General features: G+C 46.1%; 1 protein-coding gene across 2 annotated transcripts; it reads right to left on the bottom strand.

The window, feature by feature from the left end:
• Positions 1 to 1256: 1256 nt before the first annotated feature.
• On the bottom strand, positions 1257 to 13349 carry slc6a4a (solute carrier family 6 member 4a). Of its 2 annotated transcripts, none has more exons than XM_047036434.1 (13): positions 13248 to 13349; positions 9925 to 10681; positions 8943 to 9077; positions 8256 to 8478; positions 7111 to 7384; positions 6674 to 6777; positions 6218 to 6345; positions 6005 to 6117; positions 4929 to 5060; positions 4705 to 4804; positions 4352 to 4452; positions 3838 to 4005; positions 1257 to 3225 (listed from the first exon to the last, which is right to left on the bottom strand). In XM_047036434.1, exons 2-13 carry the CDS (start codon positions 10325 to 10327, stop codon positions 3151 to 3153), a joined length of 1956 nt encoding a protein of 651 aa, XP_046892390.1. In that variant the 5' UTR covers positions 10328 to 10681; positions 13248 to 13349; the 3' UTR covers positions 1257 to 3150. The 2 variants fall into 2 exon arrangements, with proteins under 2 accessions (XP_046892390.1, XP_046892391.1); XM_047036435.1 differs by lacking the exon at positions 13248 to 13349 and adding an exon at positions 12553 to 12781.
• Positions 13350 to 19475: the final 6126 nt, after the last annotated feature.

Here is a 19475-nt window from a genome sequence, read left to right as displayed (position 1 = left end):
CAATATGAGTTCATTAGCTGTGCAATGGCCTTGGGAATCACGGCTCTACTGATAAAGCCAGAGGCGGTTTGGAGGGAAAAAAAAGGTTTCATTTCCTGTCTTCAGAGTAACGCCATATCAGCATAGGATCAGAGGGAGGCTGGGGAGCAGAGGGGGAGAGGAGACAAGGAAAGAAAAGGAGAGAAAGTAAGGAGAAAGAAAGATTCACAAAGCAATCAAAAGAAAGAGAAGAGAGGAAATGTACTCTAAACACCATGAAAGGTCTGAAGTGGAGAGGGAGAGAAGAGGAACCATTCCAAAATGTCCAACCCTCTGCAGAAAAAAACTTTAGTCATGATTTTTAAAGAGGAAAGGAGACAAAGATAAAAGATAAATAAATGACTCTTGGTGAAAACGTCCAAAAAGAGACAGAGAAACAGAATGGAAGAGGAAAGGAAAAGAGATGATATGAGGCCTACACGGAGGGGCAGATAGGGTCTCTGGCAGGCAAATGTGGGGACAGCAACCAGGTAGAGCAGAGGAGCAGCCGCGCAGGGATCCACTGCACCGTGTCTGTGTTTAATATAGATCCGGCATGATAAGACAGGCAAAAACACAGGAAGTGTCCATCACTCAGGAGATGGGAGCTCAGAGGATATTGCCACAATAAAATACACAGAGCTTCGACAATGTGTGTGTTTGTGTGTGTAGGTGTGCTCACACACAAATGTCTTTTCACACAATATTACATACCTTTTTTTAATGTGGAACCTTAGAATAGGCCCACTAGCGTTTGCCCCATAACGTTATTTTTTTCAGTGGGCTACCCTAGTGAGTATTTGTTGCGGTGTTCAGGTTAAGCAGGTGTTCAGGTTTGGCATAAATGGCCTCACAGGTACAGTTCACTGTAGGACTGACAGACTTTTCTCTTTGCGTCCAATGTGTCGTAGCATCACTCAGTGAGGCCTAGGTCATCTGGCCTGAAACTCAACACTGTCTGTATCAGAGCGCGTGAGTGTGTGAACAGGCTGGAGTGTTTACCGAAACCGTGATGTCTTCTGTGGCACGCACAGCCAGCTGGCATTGAGGTTCCCCCATCACAAATGATGTTACTATTCTGCCAATTGAAATATATTAACACTTTACTTCAAGCGCTCCTTGATTTGTTTGTTAATATATCTTGCGATAACTACGTCAAACTCTGGTTCTAGAAATTGTACTCAATCAAGAATTGTCCCTGAAAAGTGAACAAGAAAACAAGACAATAAGACAAGAGGTTAACTTCTGTATATCTTTGTTTTATTTATCTATTAATTCATATATTTGTATATCTTTATTCTATACAGGCTTTTTTCTTAATACAATCTTTTACAGACATATATATATATTTAGATAGGCTTCAGAAGTACAAGAGAGAAAAAAACGTTACTTAGCTAAACGTCATTTGATAATTGGCCGAGAACAAGACGTCAGTTTAAGATCACTGCACAGACGCACATCAAACACTTTACCCACATCTGCATGCACACACTGACACAGCTGACAAAGTGGTTCACCTTTATTTCTGCTTGTAATGTATACACACACACACAAATACAAAAGCACACAGCATTCACATGCGCATACACACAGGCACTCACTAGGAAATATGCACACGCATTCAGACAAAAACACATGCACACCTGCATACACACATACAAAAATGCACACACGCGTTTGCACACACACACTTCATTTATGGGGTAGACAGATTTTCACAGGATAAAGGGATATACACATTTATATCAAGACTGGCTACATACATGTACTGAAGAATTTCATACGGGTACTTCCATTCTTACACAACAACCTTTTTGGTCAAAGGAAAAGAAGAGTGATGTTGATTTTCAGACACTGAGTGTTGAAGGAAAGACATGAAGGTGCAGAGATTGACCATGATCAATATTTGGTTTTCACTATTGATAATTAGATATGAGCATCAAAATATTGCTAAACAAAACTAAATGTTGTGATTAGTTGGAGGCTATGGTGAATGACATGAACAGATAAGTAAAAGCATACATTGATTCGACAGCAATAATAGTTCTTTAAATAAATGTACATCTTATATTGCAATAGTATGACCCCTAGATGACTTTGTACACAACTCTCATTCACAAATCTCGTTCCTTTCCTGGGCTCGACCTGGCTACACACACACACACACACACACACACACACACACACACACACACACAAAACACACAAACACAAACACAAACACAAACACACACATTCTCAAGTCATCTTTCGCCTTATTTCTCCTTCTCTTTACTACAATTCCCATAAACCAGTACTGCCAGTCTGGCCCCTCCCCTGACCAGTATCTTGCTGGCACTGTGGTATGGCATGGTATGGCACCAACCATGCAGAGATCTTGTCATAACCACACGCCATGCAGGCTAACCAACCAACCAAACTTGATCAGACCACAAACCCACAATCCCCAAGCCTAACCCACAACACAGGCCGGTTATCCTAAAAGCATAGCTGGTAACCCCTGGAGAGATATCATATGAAGTAATATATTTGGCGTCATTTAGACATGTAAAAAGATACCTGAATTTTGCAATGAATACCTAGAATAGTAGAACTCAACTCAGATAGTAGTGAGATGGGTGATTGATGAACCTACATAAATGCTTTGTGGCTTTATTTAACCTGGCAAAATACAGAGGTATGTTTTTGTGTGTCTATGGATATGCCATACATCTCCATTTTGTGCGTCCATAGACACGCTATACATTTTATGAAAGTGTGTGTGCGTAGAGCTGAATGTGTTGAGATTCAATGCAGGAACACATTGTACTCTGGAATCTAAATGAGTAGAGACACCAAAAAATATACCACCTATGAATGCCTCTGAAATACACATGTAGACAGGGACTTTTGATGCTTACCCTAACCCTAACAGCATGAGCAAATTGATCACTGGTTTATCTAGGTCAGAAGAAGGGGGGGGCATTCAGTAAGCCAGAGACCCCTCTCCTGGCTGGGATTGGGGTCTGAGCGAGTGCCTCAGTGCTGGGGGAGGATGAGGGTGGGGGGAGTCTGGAGGACAGGCGGAGGTGGCAGGCACCCCCTGTCTCGCAGCTGGGCTCTGTGTCCAGAAGAGGGAGACAGCCCCCCAGGTCAGACTGCGTTGGTGACGAGGCCGTCTCTTTGAGAGCCAAAGCTGGCCTCCGGAGTGATCCCCTTCAGCAGACGCTGGGAAAGAGAGGGCAAAAAGAAAACAGGGAGGGAACACAAGGAGGAGAGGAGGAGCAGGGGAAGGGTGCGGGTGACAGGAGGGTGGAGAGGAAAGCAGAAGGAGAGGAGCTGAAACGAGACAACCTTTTGAAACCCTCGATTGGGGGTGTAGACGGTTAGATAACGGACCTTGAGTGGGTAGGGATTGGAGGGTACCATTCCAACCTTGTTTTGGTTCAACGGTGTACACACGTGCTTACACACTCGCAAACACACACCACACACACAAACACTCTGTTGACACATTGCGTCAGTGCTATTGTGTGCTGTAACAGGAGGGTAAATATTGGGTGACAGCCATATTAAAGGTAACAAGAAGGAGCGAGAGAGGTAGCTGTGTACCCTGCCCTTTGATGTCTGTCTTCTCTCTCTAACAAGAACCTTTATTCCCTGGGACGTGACACTGAACATATGCTTGTCTGTGTACATGTGTGTGTGTATGTGTGCGTGCAGTTGGATGTGTGCGTCTTAAACTGTCCATGGTCCTCTTTGATCATGTCATCTGTTTCCAGAGAGAAAAGAGAGGAGAGAGAAAGAGAGATTGCGAAAAAGAAGATGGCTTGCCCTCACCTGTTTCAAAGTTCCCTTGGAGGTGAGCATGTGGAAGACCATGTAAGAGGGCACACAGATGAAGGAGGACAGGCCGATGCAGTAGCCCAGCACGGTGGTCCAGGCTGGGTAGTGGTAGTCAAACAGCGTCACCTCCGGAGGGAAGACCAGGAAACTGACTATGATGAACTGACCAGAAGAGAGAGAGAGGGGACAAGAGAATGCAAGAGAAACAGAAAGGGACAGAAAAAGAAAGCAAGAAAAAGGAAGAAAGACATAGAGAGGGGAAAGGAAGATAGAGAGAGGGGGGGGAGAGGGAGAGAAGAAGATAAGGGAAGAGTAGTCAGAGAGAGAGGGGGGAAGATGGGAGACTTCAGTTGGGCTGAAATACATGCTACAGATTGTGGCTGTAAGCCTCTTTTTCTTTCATCTCAGACCAATGGTTGTTCCCCTGTCTGCGTGAATCTAACTGTCCAGGTCACCCACGCTCTCGGTGTCTGGCCATTTGACCCATGTGTGTGTGTGCGTGTCTTACCAGTAGAAAGCAGGGGCAGATGGCCACCCAGCAGACCCTCCAGAACAAGCCTGGAGAGAATCCCAGCATCAGTTTGACATCGTTGCAAAACCTCGTGGTGCCTGGAAATGGTACACACATTCACAGGTACACACACGTACACACACGCGCCCACAAAAAACACACACTTAAGCCAACATTATACTCTTAACTGTGTAATTCACAAAATAAATACGGAACAGGTCCAGTATGTACTTTTTCTTTAGTCTTTTATGAATCAATAAGACTGACTCTGTAGAGAATGTTTACATTCATGAGGTCATTCCGCTGGTGTGGCATTATATGTTATCTTTTTGTGACTTTGTTGTGGTTACCATAGAACCAGGAAACCGCAATGACCTCCAGGAAGACCACAGTTATGACAGCAGGCCCTGTAGCGTACTCCTCAAACAGCTTCACCACAAATGCACCGCCCTGGAAGGGTGTCGAAGAGAGGAGGGAGAGGAGATTAGTCACAGGACAGGGACATTGTGGTGAGGAAGTCTAGGATCCATAGCCATGTAGGTCTGACCAAGGGGTTTGGGTATGGTAGACTTACATATGTGAGTGTGGAGAGGGCCCCTAGGTAGCAGACACACACCAGGCCCAGGACAAACCACTCTCTCCTCTTCGCCAGGAGGTGAGGGAACTCATCCAGCATGGCTGTGATCACCCCCTCCAGACCTGCAAACTACAGAGGACAGGAGAGGGAGAGGGGAAAAGAGGACGAGAAAGATTAGCCCAGAGCCAATATCAAGAGAAGAATGCAATATCAGGCCAATTGAGTTTCTTTTTTCCCTGCGTGCTCTGACAACCGTTAGATTTAGGTAGAGAGAGGAAGAGACTGCGAAAGAGAGAAAGAGGGAGAGAGAGAGAGCCAGAGGAGGAAAGGGAGAAAGCAAGAGAGAGACAGAGGAGGAAAGGGAGAAAGCAAGAGAGAGACAGAGGAGGGAAGGGAGAAAGGGAGAAACAGAGAGACGGAGAGCAAGAGAAGGAGACGCAAAGAGAAAGAGGGACAGAAAGAAAGAGAGAGAGAGTGATTATCTGTGCGTGATAAGCCCCTCGTCTCTCCAGCTGGCCTTCCCTGGCCCACCCTGAGGTGAGATAAAGAGCCGGTTATGAAGACAGGATGACAACACAACACTCATATTGAAGTCGTATCACACAGTGTGTTGACAGTGGTCCCTACCCCACCTGCAGCTGATATGATATGTTCACGCCTTTATGAGTCCACGCTTCGGATCGTCCGTGAATAAACATGGCTATATTTGCTTTGTTTTAAAGTTGAGGTGAGAAGCACGCTCGATGGAACATAACGTCCAGTAGATCGGAGGAAATTGAGCTGGGGAGTTTGAGGACAGGAGTCTTTGGGAAAGGATGAGCGGTGAGATTTAGGGAGGGTTGTGATGATAGTGAGGGGGGGTAGGGGGGCCGGGTGAGGCCGGGTTTGAGGGTGAAACTTCGGGGGGATATGAGGGAGGAGACCTTTGGAGGGTTTTCTGGTGGTAGCGTGACAGGGGTAGTGTTGGAAGTTGAACTTGAGGCAGGGTTGGACTGAAGGCTCACTGGGATAGGGTTGAGCTGGAGGTTGAGTTTGGGGAATGGCTGGTCAAGAAGGAAAGGATGTGGACTGACCGTGCTGTCCAAACCCAGCATGATGATCATGAGGAAGAAGATGACGGCGAAGAAGGTGGCTGCGGGCATGTTGGAGATGGCCTCGGCATAGATGATGAACAGCAGACTGGGGCCTGCAGAGAAGAGAGGAGAGGGACAGTTCAGTTTCAGTGAAGACGTTTCACACCGGACAGATCACATGACCTCTTAAAGGGCAATTGGGAGGATCTCTACCGGCATCCTTGGCCACTGTCTCCACGCCCTGCTGCCTCATCTCAGCCATGTAGCCCAGCACGGTGAATATGACAAAGCCGGACAGGAAACTGGTCAGACAGTTCACGGAGCTGGTCAACAACGCATCTCTAAGACAGGGAAGAATAGAAAACATGTGGGTGTGGGAGGAAGGGTGAGGTGGGTGGGAGGAGGGGGGAGGTGGGAGGGAGGCGGGGTGAGTGGGTGGGAGGCGGGGTGAGGTGGGTGGGAGGAGGGGGGAGGTGGGAGGGAGGCGGGGTGAGGTGGGTGGGAGGAGGGGTGAGGTGGGTGGGTGGATGGTAGTGAAGAGTTTGAACTAGACTGACAATATCTGGGAGATATGCAGTTGAGGGAGTTTCACAGAATGAAAGGTCATGGGTTAGGGTGGAGTGGATTACTAAATAGTGAGTAGGAGTGTGCGAGGAGGTACATTCTCACTTATAACAGTTGTTGTGGAATGGATTGTAGCTGGCGAAGGCCAGCAATACCCCGAAGCCTGGCCCTAAGGAGAAGAAGATCTGGGCTGCAGCATCGATCCAGACCTGGAGGGGAAAACAATTGAGTTTGGAGGGGTAGATGGAACGAAGAAAAGAGATGAAGGGGAGAGAGTGAGAGGGGGGAGAGAAAAGGGAGGAAATAATTAATGTATGTAGCAGCCCTTATAGATAGTCTCACATGACACAAGAGGGGCTATCTCATCAGGTAGGGAGAAAAGATGTAACCATTGACAAAAAATACCTTTAGACTGTTGTTTTCAGTCGATTACTCTACAGGGATGAATAATAACTTGTATATTTTTATTTCCTGAGAGTACACTCACATGTTGCTCGTCAAAATGCTGAGGCCAGCAGGTCAAGAATCGAAGCCCAACTCACCGCAGTGCTGAGCAGTTTCCCCCAATCAGGTTTGAGATAGAAGACCACGCCCCTCCAGGCTCCAGGCAGAGTAGCCCCACGGACGAGCAGGATCAGGAGGACCAGGTAGGGGAAGGTGGCTGTCACCCACACCACCTTGCCGGACGTCTTCACCCCCTTCCAGATGCTGAAGTAGACGATGGTAAAGATGAAGAGCAGACAGAGGGCCAGCTGCCAGCTGACAGCTCCCAGCTGGTGGAGGCCTGGGGACAGGTGAACCTGCAACACCTGGCGACTGGAGAGAGAGAGAAAGAGAGAGAGAGACAGAGAGAGAGAGAGAGAGAGAGAGAGAGAGAGAGAGAGAGAGAGAGAGAGAGAGAGAGAGAGAGAGAGAGCGAGAGAGAGAGAGAGCGAGAGAGAGAGAGAAAGTGGGAGACACAAGAAACACGGTTTCCTTTGAATTGGGTAGAAAGGGGAACTGTTTGTTTCAATGAGGAAGCAGAGAAAAAACAAACCTAAAGCATCTAGTCAGCAATGGCAGGGCATATAATAACTATTTAACAAACTACAAATACAATTGGCATTGTGGGAAAGCAGACTTGGTGACAGCGATGGGAGGTAGAGGGTCAATAGAAAGGAATTACACAGATGTGACCACAGCTGATTGATTGATTGATTTGGAAAATATCTTGGACAGTTCTATGCCTGTAAGACACAGATAGGAATCTGATAAGTGTGAAACACCCAGTCTAGAGAGAACTCTGACCCCCCTGACCCCTGACCTCTACCAACCCAGAGACCTGCTTCTGAGTCTCTCCACCTCTACCCTACCACACATAATCTGCACATGTGAAGATGCCCCCCGGTACACACACACACGCACACACACACACACACACACACACACGCACACACACGCACACACACGCACACACAGACACACAGACACACACACACAGACACATCGAGCCTTTCCCCACCTGTTCCTCCTGTTCCACCTGTTCCTCCTCTCCCAGTTGGACAAAGTGAAGCAAAAACTCTGCCTTCCTTCCCATCTCACTCTTTAACACCTCCGCCTTCATTATCACACCGACTACCCCAAATATCCTCACCTCCTGCCTACTCCCCCCTCCCCCACCCTCTATCTCTCACTTACATGCACTTACGTATAGAACTCCTCAGCGGGTGAGGTGGAGGAGTTGGTCCAGGTGACGTTCTTGTCAGTGGAGAGGTAGCGCAGGCAGTTGACCGTGTTCCAGCTGTTGGAGCAGGTGGTCCAAGGCAGGGTGGGTCGGAAGGACGACAGGAGGTAGTACAAAGCCCAAGCCATGATGGTGTTGTAGTAGAAGGCTATGTACAGCGCTATGATGCAGATGGCGAAGCCTATACCTGAAGGAAGGAGAGGGAAAGAGGGAGGCAGGGAGAGATGAGAGCGGGACAGTCAGTCAGTCAGTCAGACAGACAGTGTCAGTCTCTTACTTCTGCGCTCACTCACCCCAATCACAGATCAATGGTGTTTCCAAACTAATTCAAGTTGGATTTAAGAGGGAGATGACATTTAGAAACAACTAAGATTTACATAATATCACGTTTCTAAGCAGCTGGCATTTTAGAGAAAATGTGACAATTTCCATAACAGAGTCTGTATATCATATGGGCATGGTGAGGAGATGAGGAGGCTCCAGCAGGAAGATTGCAGGGGTCAGAGAGGTGACATCACTGCTCTCAGGCTCTCCCTAAGCTGACTTGATAGACAGTTTGACATGTCCTCTCCCCTTGTTTCCTCTCTTTTGCTATCCCCTTCCCTCCTATCTGTTTCTTTCCCCTTCTCTCCTCTTCCCTCATATCTGTACCTTTGAAGATGGGGCAGATGTGTTTCCAGATGGAGATGCACCCACTGCGGTGAAACTGCCCCAGTGCCAGCTCCATATAGAACAGAGGCACTCCTCCAAACACCGCCATCAGCAGGTAAGGCAGCAGGAATGCCCCTAAAGACAAATCAAGTCAATCTTTTCGCAGTGGTCATCAACAATTGACTGGTCATTGGACATGCACAGATCCAATCATCTATGTTTCTAAAAACATTCAATGCTTTCAAAAGAAATTTGTCATGTCTTGCCCCAAAAGAAGGAAGACATTATTGTCCTGCTTGTCTGTCTGTCTGTCTGTCTCTGTCTGTCTGTCTGTGTCTATGTTTTGTCTGTTTGTCTGTCTGTTCTACAGTATATGGGTTGGTCTCTGACATTAAATCCAGATAATAGTTGATTTAGGAGCTGTGAGACAGGTTATTAGGGAAACAGACAGAGTCTGAGCCTGTTTTCATAAAGCACACAATTAATAGTCTTTCTACTACATCAAGGCTCTCCTGATTCCTGTCTCTCCATCTCTCCCTCCCTCCCCAGATCGCACACCACACCACACACGCACACGCACGTAAACATACACGATCACAGAGAGAGTGAGAAAGAGAGAGAGGAACAGGAAATTGCAAAGATTTTATTATTACAAATTCAATCAAGTGGCAGGGAGACCTATTTGCTGCTTAGGAGTGTGGCAACAACAGAGGGACAGCTCGGTATACGAGAAAAACACCTTGTGGACACTACTAACTTCATTAGAAGGACATTAGAAATGACCTGAATAGGGTTGGTTCGTAATGAGGGATTGAAATATTCTGTTATCTAAACTGTGTGTTCACCTCACAAAGACCTCTAGATCTGTCCCTCTGGCTTTGTGGTGTCCTATCTTTGTAGCGTAAGACGACCAACATACAGATCCTGAGACAACCACTACCAACTCCTCCACCTTTCCTCCAGCATCCCCCCCTCCCCTCACCTCCACCGTTCTGGTAGCAGATATAGGGGAAGCGCCACACGTTCCCCAGGTCCACAGCATAACCAATCACAGACAGCAGGAAGTCCATCTTCTTGCTCCAGGTCTCACGAGGACGGTCCAGACTGGTCTGCTGGACCACCAGCGTCCTGAGTGGCCCCTGGCCCCCTGTGCTGCCCCCTCCCCCCTCCCTGGGGCTCTGGGGGGAGGTGGAAGAGGGAAAGCCGTTGGACACTTGTCCCGGCCCGGAAGTCAGCTTGGGCCCCTTATCTCCAAGGCTGCCGTCCGCCAGCATCAGTCTGCCATTCTCCCTAGTCCCCTCGTTTTCTTCCTCTGCTTTCTCCCTCTCTCCGTCATTCTCCCTCTCCGTCATCATCATCGTTGTTGAAGGTGGTTTCATCTCCATAGCAATGCGGCTGGTGGTTGTTAGGGGCAGGACGTGAGCGCCGATGGTAGTGGAGTTGAGGAACGGTCTGATAAGGGGCCCATCAGGGGACAATTAGGTTCAGAGAAAGGTAAGGTGAGTGGGAATGGGACAGGGCCAACTGGAACAGGTAGAATTGGAACGTTGAATAGGACTAGAAATGGGATGCGGGCTGGCTGTGGAGGGGTGGAGCAGATTGTGAGCAGGCTGTGGCCGGCTTTGGTGGTTTATAAATGGAATGGGGCCGTCTGAGGCGATGAAGGAAGAGGCTCTTGGGTCTTCTCCACAACCTCTTCATGAGACAAAACTAGCAGTGAGGGAAAGATCTGGGACAGTCTGCAACACAAACAGTATAGTACATAGTGATTACCACCCAGAAAAAAACGGAGTTCATTAGCAATTTCTATAAACCACTATTCTCTCATGACAGTCTCAAAACATTCCTGCCTCACGGTCACTGTCAACCACATTGTGCTAGTTGTGAGGAAACCCAGGCAGATGAGTGTTGTATCAAAGGGGTTAAAAGAAAATGCTCGAAGCACTTAATGGAAAGATAAAAAGATGTGAAACCCCCAAGAGACCCTGTCTGCCAAGCAGTTCCCAGGAGACTTCTGCTAGAACATGTTGGTTTATTTACTCTATGCTCAAGTTGTTGTAACTGACACAGCTAAAATCACAACTGATTTTTTGGTACTGTACCTTGTTGGTGATAAAATACACACATGAACTGAATACAGAAAACAAGGTACACAGGCAGCAACAAGACTTGACATGAAGAATAAAAAACACAAAATAGGGTGGTTTGTTTGACAGATGAAATTTAGTACGTTTTGAGCCAGTAGGGGAGCAAGCTAATGAGTTGATAATTTTTACAAACCCGCTGACTCGCTAACTTCAAACTAACATTCTTTTTTTGTCTTTGTTAACTCTGTAATATAAATTATGAATGCATTTTTATTACCAGTGTCACTTATTTATTGTACAAATGTTTAACTGTCTTGACGTTATTGACCCTATAAATCAAGTTAACAATTACATACCGTAATTGTTTAGATTCAGGGTTCAACCAAATGGGGAAACACATTTATTAAAACCAAAATGACATACATACATAATGGTTCAATCTGAAATAAAAAAAAATTGTTAATTTGTCAATATGTATAAAGTGATCAATTAACAATTAACAATTTATCTTTTGTATAAGTGCTCTTCCAACAAAAAATCTGAATTTATTCTCTTTATTTTTGTATTCTTTGACCCCATAAGATGAGGAGAATCTCTTCTCCCAACCCTAACCCTTCTCCCATCTTGTACTAAAATAACTAATTAACATTACAAATAATAACTGTAAAAGTATTTTAATATGCTAATGTTTTCAAACCGAAAAAAAAAAGAAAATCTGATTCCAAGGCAAAACATGTCTGATGACTGACAGGAAACATACAATACAAATATAGCGTATATCTTTTCATGTATTTTATTCAAAGAATATAAGAAATTATTAAATATAAAGAAGTAGTAAAATCTAAAACTAATGATATAATAAACTGATTTTACATGATAACAGTTTTTTTCGGGCATATTTTTTAAATTGTGTTCTAAATGAAAATTTAGAACTTAGTTTGTGTGTGTTTGCCTGGACAAGAACCTGATGGTGAGCCGAGGGAGAGACTCCATTAAAACGGAATGCTATTATCTTAATCAAAGTGAGTCCAACAATTCACACACCACCATCACTAACCCCAATGTCCTTGTCAGAGCCCTTAGGTACACCCGGACACAGAGAGTACAGGAAGTGTAAACAGGGACAAATCGAATGAAATCCAACTTCATTTGTATCGCCGTTTTTAACAAGCAATGTCACAAAGAACAAGGGACAAGACAAAGTCCACACTCTCTACACATTATATGAACAGACAGTGTAACTCTGGCATCCAACACCACACAAAGAAGGAAAAACAGGAGAAGGAAAAATTGCTATCCAATTCCTTCCCACAATGCCCATTCAAGTTAAGGACGTGCTTTTTAGTGTAGGGACAACAATACATTATATAAACTGAACATGAACTGAGTTGTGCTTCCCATGTTAGAATTTGACTTTCAAATGTTTAGTATTATAATGTATTCTGCCAAATTAGACTTATTAACATCCAAAATAAAACATTTTGAAATACTGTGTGATTACAAGAAAACTGCTCGGTACCTACAGAGTTTGTTCATTGCATTCACTGTCCAGGTTATTGTGCCAAATTAGACGACCAAAGACATGAAAGAAAAACAGTCTGAAAAACCACCTCTAGAACAGAGGAGAACAGGTAGCGGTGTCAGACCCACTCACACACTCTGACAAGACCGCCCACAGAACTCCTTACACCCTCACCAGTACTCACACAAACTCACACCAGTACTGAAACCGCTCACAGACCAACAAATAGTAGGTGCTAATACTTTTAATATCAAACAGATCAGGGAACGGAAAGACGCGCTTATGAAGACCAGAAGTTACGCTATGTTACTAAGGATAAGGAGCCGATACACAAACATCCACAGAACAATGCTGTAACACACCAACCCTGTCAATCTTTTTTTTTCCTCCAACTGAATTTATTATAAGGTGTTGTGAAACCTTACTGTAGCTAGTATAAGCAAGCTGGAGCACATCTTAACAGTGTTTGCCCTGTAGAGAACCCTGATGTCTCTCAGCACACAAACACACACACACATTCACAGACTTTGAAGTTTTGCCCGGGCCCCTACAGTACTGTATGTATGCAGAAGCAAAAGCTTTGGAGAAAAAAAACCATACACGCACACTTACCCCATTCTTCAAACAGACAAACACGCTCACACACACAGACACACAGGAACACACACAGAGTAAGAGTACAGAGGGCAGCCCTACCGTGGAGTCGGGTGGTGGAGTGAGGGTCTGTGTCAGGGTGCTGCTCTGTAGCCTCCCTCAGAGCAGACACTCCCCCTTCAGCCCTGCTGGAGTTTAGTGCTCCTCTCTCTCTCTCTCTCTCTCTCTCTCTCTCTCTCTCTCTCATTCTCTCGTTCTTTCGTTCTCTCTTTCCCTCCCTCTCCCTTCCACCATCCTCCTTCTTACCCCGGTCTCTCTCCCCTTCTCTCTCACTCCCTCTTCTTCCGTTCTGTCTATCATCCTTTCAGCAAAGTCTATCTTTCTATTGATCTACAGTGTGTGTTGTTCTATCTATATTCTTCCCTCAATCTCTCCATTTCTCTTGAACTTTTTCCATTTGTGTCTTTGGTATGTTTGACTTGGTACGGTGTATTCTCTTTCTTTTAAGGAAGGTTGAATCCCTAACAGACAGAAGCAGACAGACAGGCAGACAGACAGACAGACAGACAGACAGACAGACAGACAGGCAGGCAGGCAGGCAGGCAGGCAGGCAGGCAGACAGGCTGGCAAGCAGGCAAGGACCGATCTTTCCCAGGGTAGTCCTTTAATCCCCAGAGAGAGCATGTTAGTAACTGGTGCTTTAAAGCACCTTGTACAATTTCGAGCCGTCTCTGCCACTCAGTGGTCGCAGTCTCAGATGGAGCAGCACCACCTTGTCTGGCAGAGCCCAGAAATCCTTTGCTTATCAGGATCTGATCTGGATCTGATTCCAGATAAATCTGGATTCCTTTACACATGCCTGCGTAAACCCTGACTATGTGACCCTCTGGCACACTTTTCTCTAGTTCCACCTCCCCAACTAATTGGTAAATAGAATAGGAACAACATTTAAAAAAAGATTTTCTGACTTTGTTCCCCATTTCCCACTTGACTTCATGGCTGATGAGTTTGTGTGAAGTATACAGTAAGAGCAGTGAAAGAAAACGTAATTCACATTGCGAAACTCAATGAATCATAAATGACTCAGGAAGTACTGTCCTTTCCCTCACCCTAAAGCAAGCTTTTTTGATCTGATCTGGTTGGCCTATTCAAATAAAGTGGAAGGAAATGGATGGAGACCCTTGCCTTCCACACACCCCACCCCCTCCGTGAAGTTGACGCCCTGCTCCAGAACGTCCCTACGTCCATTCTGGTCAACTTTCGTCAACTCTCTCTTCTGGAACATTAAGCAGGGGCCAAAACTTACATTAATCAAATACATAATCAACAACATCTTTAGCCACTTAGTTGCTGTTTTTGTGGAGGAAATGACTTCACAGGTGGCATTTCTACACTACCCTGAGAGCACTTATACTAGCTATACTAGATTAGCTTCCATCTGATTTGGCAGTGCCCATCTCATGCCCGCCACTATGCCGTCCCCCACATGGAACCAAAACAAACCAGTCTGGGGAGAAAACCATTAAGGTAGGCATCTGAAAGCCTTGATATCAATCAAACAGAAACATCAGCTCAACCCGGGATTGCACCAAATGAGACATTACCGCACTACTGTTTTAGGAAGCAAGGGTCCAATGCCAAGCCATGCTTCCTCTCCATGGTGTTGGGGTGCAGTCCTTACCAGAACACCATGAGGAGCTTCACCCTCTGCTGTCACCCACACACTCACCTCTTTCACACAGTACGGACTGTACGTCCTCCAACAGCTAACCATGTCACAATCACTTGGACTGGAGGGACAGAAGGAGCTTAGAACCTTGTCACCTTTTTGTCCCCAGCAAACTCCAACGAGTTACTCTACTAAGAAAATGTATGTTATAGGGTTAGGTTCTGTATCTGAACTTGAAGTGGAAGGGCATGTTTTTCATTTTAGTCAGTTAGTCACTTGGGGTTTAAATGAACAGTATATTGATAACATAGATGGAGAACACCCAGCCTTTTGAATGTATGTTCATATATATATATATATATATATGTATATTCATATTTATATATACTGTCTGACAGATTGATAATATAATCAGATATCTGACCACACATAGTGTAGCAGTTTGTTGCTGATTGGTTGTTGGCTTATATATATATATATATATATATATATAGAGAGAGAGAGAGAGAGAGAGAGAGAGAGAGAGAGAGAGAGAGAGAGAGAGAGAGAGAGAAAGAGAGAGAAAGAGAGAGAGAGAGAGAGCGAGAGAGAGAGAGAGAGAGAGAGAGAGAGAGAGAGAGAGAGTGCAAGATATATACATACAGACCAGAGTAAACTTCTGTGTTGGGGTGTGAGGGAGGTAGAGCAGGAGAAAAAGAAAGAAAGTACGAAATGATGTGAAGTAGTTCTCCCTGGTATGGGGTCTGGAAGAAGAAATTAATTACTCCCTGAACTTGGTGACATTAATGTGTGAGAAAGCATTCCCTGTGTGTACTGAGTTACAAGGAGGAGGAGAGAAAGAGGGGAGAGACAGAGAGAGCGCGAGAGAGGAAGAGAGAGCGAGAGAGAGAGGAAGAGAGAGAAAACGGTGAGAAAGGCAGAGAAGGGGCGTGGCTCTACTGATAATCGCTCTAGTAAGAGAAGAGATAGAAGACAGATAAAAGACAGGATATCAAGTAAGACGTAACATGGGTTAAGACACAGACAGAGCTGGAGGTAAAGGAAACAGACAGCTTAACTTGACCAATCACATCAATTCTGAGCGTCTGTAGCTCCCTGTCAGTAGCCAGAAATCCTGCCCGCCCCTTCTTTCCCCCTTGAATACACTGCACCTCTATTTTATTTCCCCTGTAGATTCTAAAACTTCTCTTTATCCCCTCCACATCTCTCACAGCCCTCTTCAAAACTATTAATCCTCTGGACTTCATATTTTTTCATGCGCTTGGCTGGGTAGGATACAACCCCCTCTAGCAGTTCCAGGAGGAACTGCAGCCACAAACTCGGTTGAAGTCACCCCATAAGGACAGATTAACAGTTATGTAGTTTGATGTGAGTGCTGGTCGATTGCAAACGACTCTTTGGTAAATAGCACATGGTGTTCTCAGACTTTCTCTTTAGAAACGTGTTCTCATGGTCCATCACATTCCCCTGTGCCCTGGACGTGACAAGCACAATCAGAGAGGGTTTCCATGAAGCAACACACACACACCAGAGAATAAGACTTTCCACAACAGTCTAGATATGTGTTCAGCCTGGACTGTGTCAAACATATAGCCCTCTCTGACTGTCCATGAGTGAGTCTCCAAGCAAAAAACTGCCAGGAGATCACATTACCCCCCCCCCCCCCCCCCCCCCCTAGTGGCTCCATACATATGTGATTGCATGAACGTGAGTGTGTCCGTGGCGTACAAACCCATCGCAGTGATCCCTGGTTCTGGACCTGCATAGAACAAGTCCAAACTATTCTGGCACTGGAACGACGGAATATTACAGTAACTGCATACTCGGCACTGTCCGGGGCACCGTGTGAGCGATGTTACTATGGCGACGGCGAGAAGTGTGTCCTACCTGGAAAGGGTGGTGATCTGTGAGCTGGTGAGTGCTCCGTAGACCTCCGGTCAGTGGCGGCTCAGCATCTTTCAGGACCAGGCAGGGGACAGACGCAGACTCCACTCAGCAGCTAAGGCTTAGGAAAGGCCTCACTCTACTTGGCCTTGTTTAACACTCACTCCCACACACAAACACACGTCCGATCGCACGCACTAACGCCCATGCAAACACACACGCTCCCTGAGCTTTTGTAGGGGGCAGGGATCCCTTGCTCCTAATCCAACAAACATATTTCTGAAAAAGCCAAAGAAAGAGAGACAGAAATTGAGACAAAGAGAGAGAAAGAAAAGGAGACAGTGAGAAACAGAGGGAGGGAGGAGAGAGAGGAGAGGCCCTTGTCTGAGTCTGAGAGGCTGAGAGTGTCCTGTCTGTCTATAATAAGTGACCCTCTTGCAGGCACCTGCACAAAGCCCTGCCAGGGACAGCCAAAAAGTCAACGGGAGTCTCGTGGCTTCACTGTGTGTATGCAAATGTAATACACAAAGAAAGACAAAACTATTGGCCATTGTCATGTCGTAAATAACATCTCTTTCAAACACACACACACACTTACAGGGCTCTATGGAGTCTGTTCCAGTCTCCAATTCTTAATGCCTGTGTGGGTTAAGCGTCATTCCAATCTGTCTCAGCTGAAGTACTGGGTTAATCCTTTTTAAAGATACACAGCCCAACAGTGATAGAAGGAGGACAGAGGACAGGAGACCATGGGAATGAGAAGGTGGGGGTGACAACATGAATGTTCTAGGGTGGTGTGACTTTCCTGTTCAAAGAAACAACCTGTAAAACCAACACAAGGACACTCATACTTAGGAGAAGGTGAATGGGTTATTGTTCGACAGAAAAACTATTGTGGATTGTGACCTGGACTTAACAAACTGATGACGCAAAACCTGGGGGTGACGTTTGTCTGGCTACTAGAGAGAGAGAGAGATAGAGGTTGAGCGATGTACTGTATATATGACGGAAAGCTAAACAGAGTGAACAGCTGAAAAAAGAAAGAAAGATAAAGAGTAGGATAGAGGGTTGGGAGGAGGGTAGAGTGGTGGGTAGGGAGCATGGAGAGGGAGGTAGGGAGGAGGGTAGAGTAGGGTTGAGGAGTATTGGAGGTTAAGGATTCAATTGTTAATTAGGCTGATGCAGAGATGCCTGATGAGATGCATATACATAGATGTTGAATACCTGTAACAAGAAACCTAAAGACCTATCTCCTCCAGACCCAGATTCAGAGGTTGGGCACATTCAAGTAAAAAGACTAACTACCTTTAAATGTAACTTCTTAATGCCTCAAATACATGGCAACAATAAACTTTGAAACTGTTAGCTTCAACCGTACACCAAACATCCACGCTGCCAAACATATCATTTATTAAGACACACTGGTCAGCATCCCAGGGCAGTTATGAAACCAGAGATTTGACAGCATCGAGTAGGGAGCTGGGTGAGCATCTGTACTCCCGCCTCTAAATCATCTCGGTTGGAAGGAAAACACCAACTCCTCCAGGAAATGACCAAGGCTTTGACCAGACACCTGTCAATCAAGCTACCTATCATAGCCATCTACAGGCAAAGTCCCATTTCGAATCTAATTTATATTCAGACGGGGACATTTTCATTCTGACTGGAGGATAGTAAAGGGGGGAAATCTGCCGAGCGTGGGGACCAAAGACTCCACTATTGGGCCGGGTCAACTAGCAGACATCCAGGCTAAGCATGTGCAGAAGGTTTTGTGTGTTATGACGTGCAAGAGAACTAAGAGACTCAATAGATGTCACTCTCTCCCTCTGGTTCAGTCTTGCACAAACACCAGACACGTAACCAGACACATAACCTCAATCTCCTCATGCATCTCTGTCGCCGTTCGTTTCTCACTCTGCTATCTGAGCACAGGGGAAATCTAGAGGCCTCCGGAGGGGATGAGGAGAGGTGGAGGCTACAGAGAGGAGAAGGGGTTTTCTGCCCTTGTCTGTACAGGGATCTGTGGAAACTGGAATGATTTTGCTGTGAAAAGAAGGGGTTGTTTTTAGAATCCCAGTGGGAGGCAGACTTCACCCCATCTAACTACCCCACTACCTGTCGCCTTCACCCCATCTAACTACCCCACTACCTGTTGCCTTCACCCCATCTAACGATTCCTGTCCTCTCAAACCTCGAACCTCTCGTTCCTGCTCTAATTCTTCCCCCTCTGGGCCCTACCAGTCCCTGCACTAACCCCAGAGTGAACCCATCAGACTCTCAGCTAGCTGCTGAGCTGGCTCTCCCCTCCCCGCCACAGGCCTGTCTGAGGTGGCTGTAACTCAACTGATTAGCCCCGTGCCATAGAGGTCAAGGGTCAGGCCCGCCTTGTCGCTCGCCTTCTTGCACAGACTACTCCCGATTGGCCATCTAGCAGCAAAGAACCGGGAGAGAACAGGGAGACAGCGATGAGAGGAGGAGAGGAAGGGCAGGGGGGTGGGAGGGAGGGTTAGAGGTGGGGGTTAGCCATGGTTTCAATCACTCTGCTGGACATGATGTTGGCCGAGCATCGCTGTGTGACAGAGAAGGGAGCGCTGGAGCAGGACGTGGCCCTGGGACATGGTGGAGGTTATCAGGCACACAGAGCTGTCAGCACGCTACACACCAGAGAATGTTGACGCAGTTTAAAACATGGAACAGGGCAACCTCTGAACTCGGTATCTCTCACAGGAATAAGACACACCACAGGACGAAATAAAGTTAGGCCAGAGACATACGAG

This window comes from Hypomesus transpacificus, chromosome 15 (genome assembly GCF_021917145.1).
Source record: "Hypomesus transpacificus isolate Combined female chromosome 15, fHypTra1, whole genome shotgun sequence".
Classification (NCBI taxonomy): domain Eukaryota; kingdom Metazoa; phylum Chordata; class Actinopteri; order Osmeriformes; family Osmeridae; genus Hypomesus; species Hypomesus transpacificus.
The sequence above is the reverse complement of the archived record's forward strand: the minus strand, read 5'-3'. Positions and strand labels throughout refer to the sequence as shown.

Bases quoted from the DNA above. Each gene is read 5' to 3' on its own strand.
- slc6a4a (XM_047036434.1), bottom strand. From the start codon at position 10,327: ATGGAGATGAAACCACCTTCAACAACGATGATGATGACGGAGAGGGAG. The intron at 8,479-8,942 runs GTACAGATATGA...TCCTTCCTTCAG, and splicing joins CATCTGCCCCATCTTCAAAG to GTATAGGCTTCGCCATCTGC. The intron at 3,226-3,837 runs GTGAGGGCAAGC...TCTCTTTCCCAG, and splicing joins CCAAGGGAACTTTGAAACAG to CGTCTGCTGAAGGGGATCAC.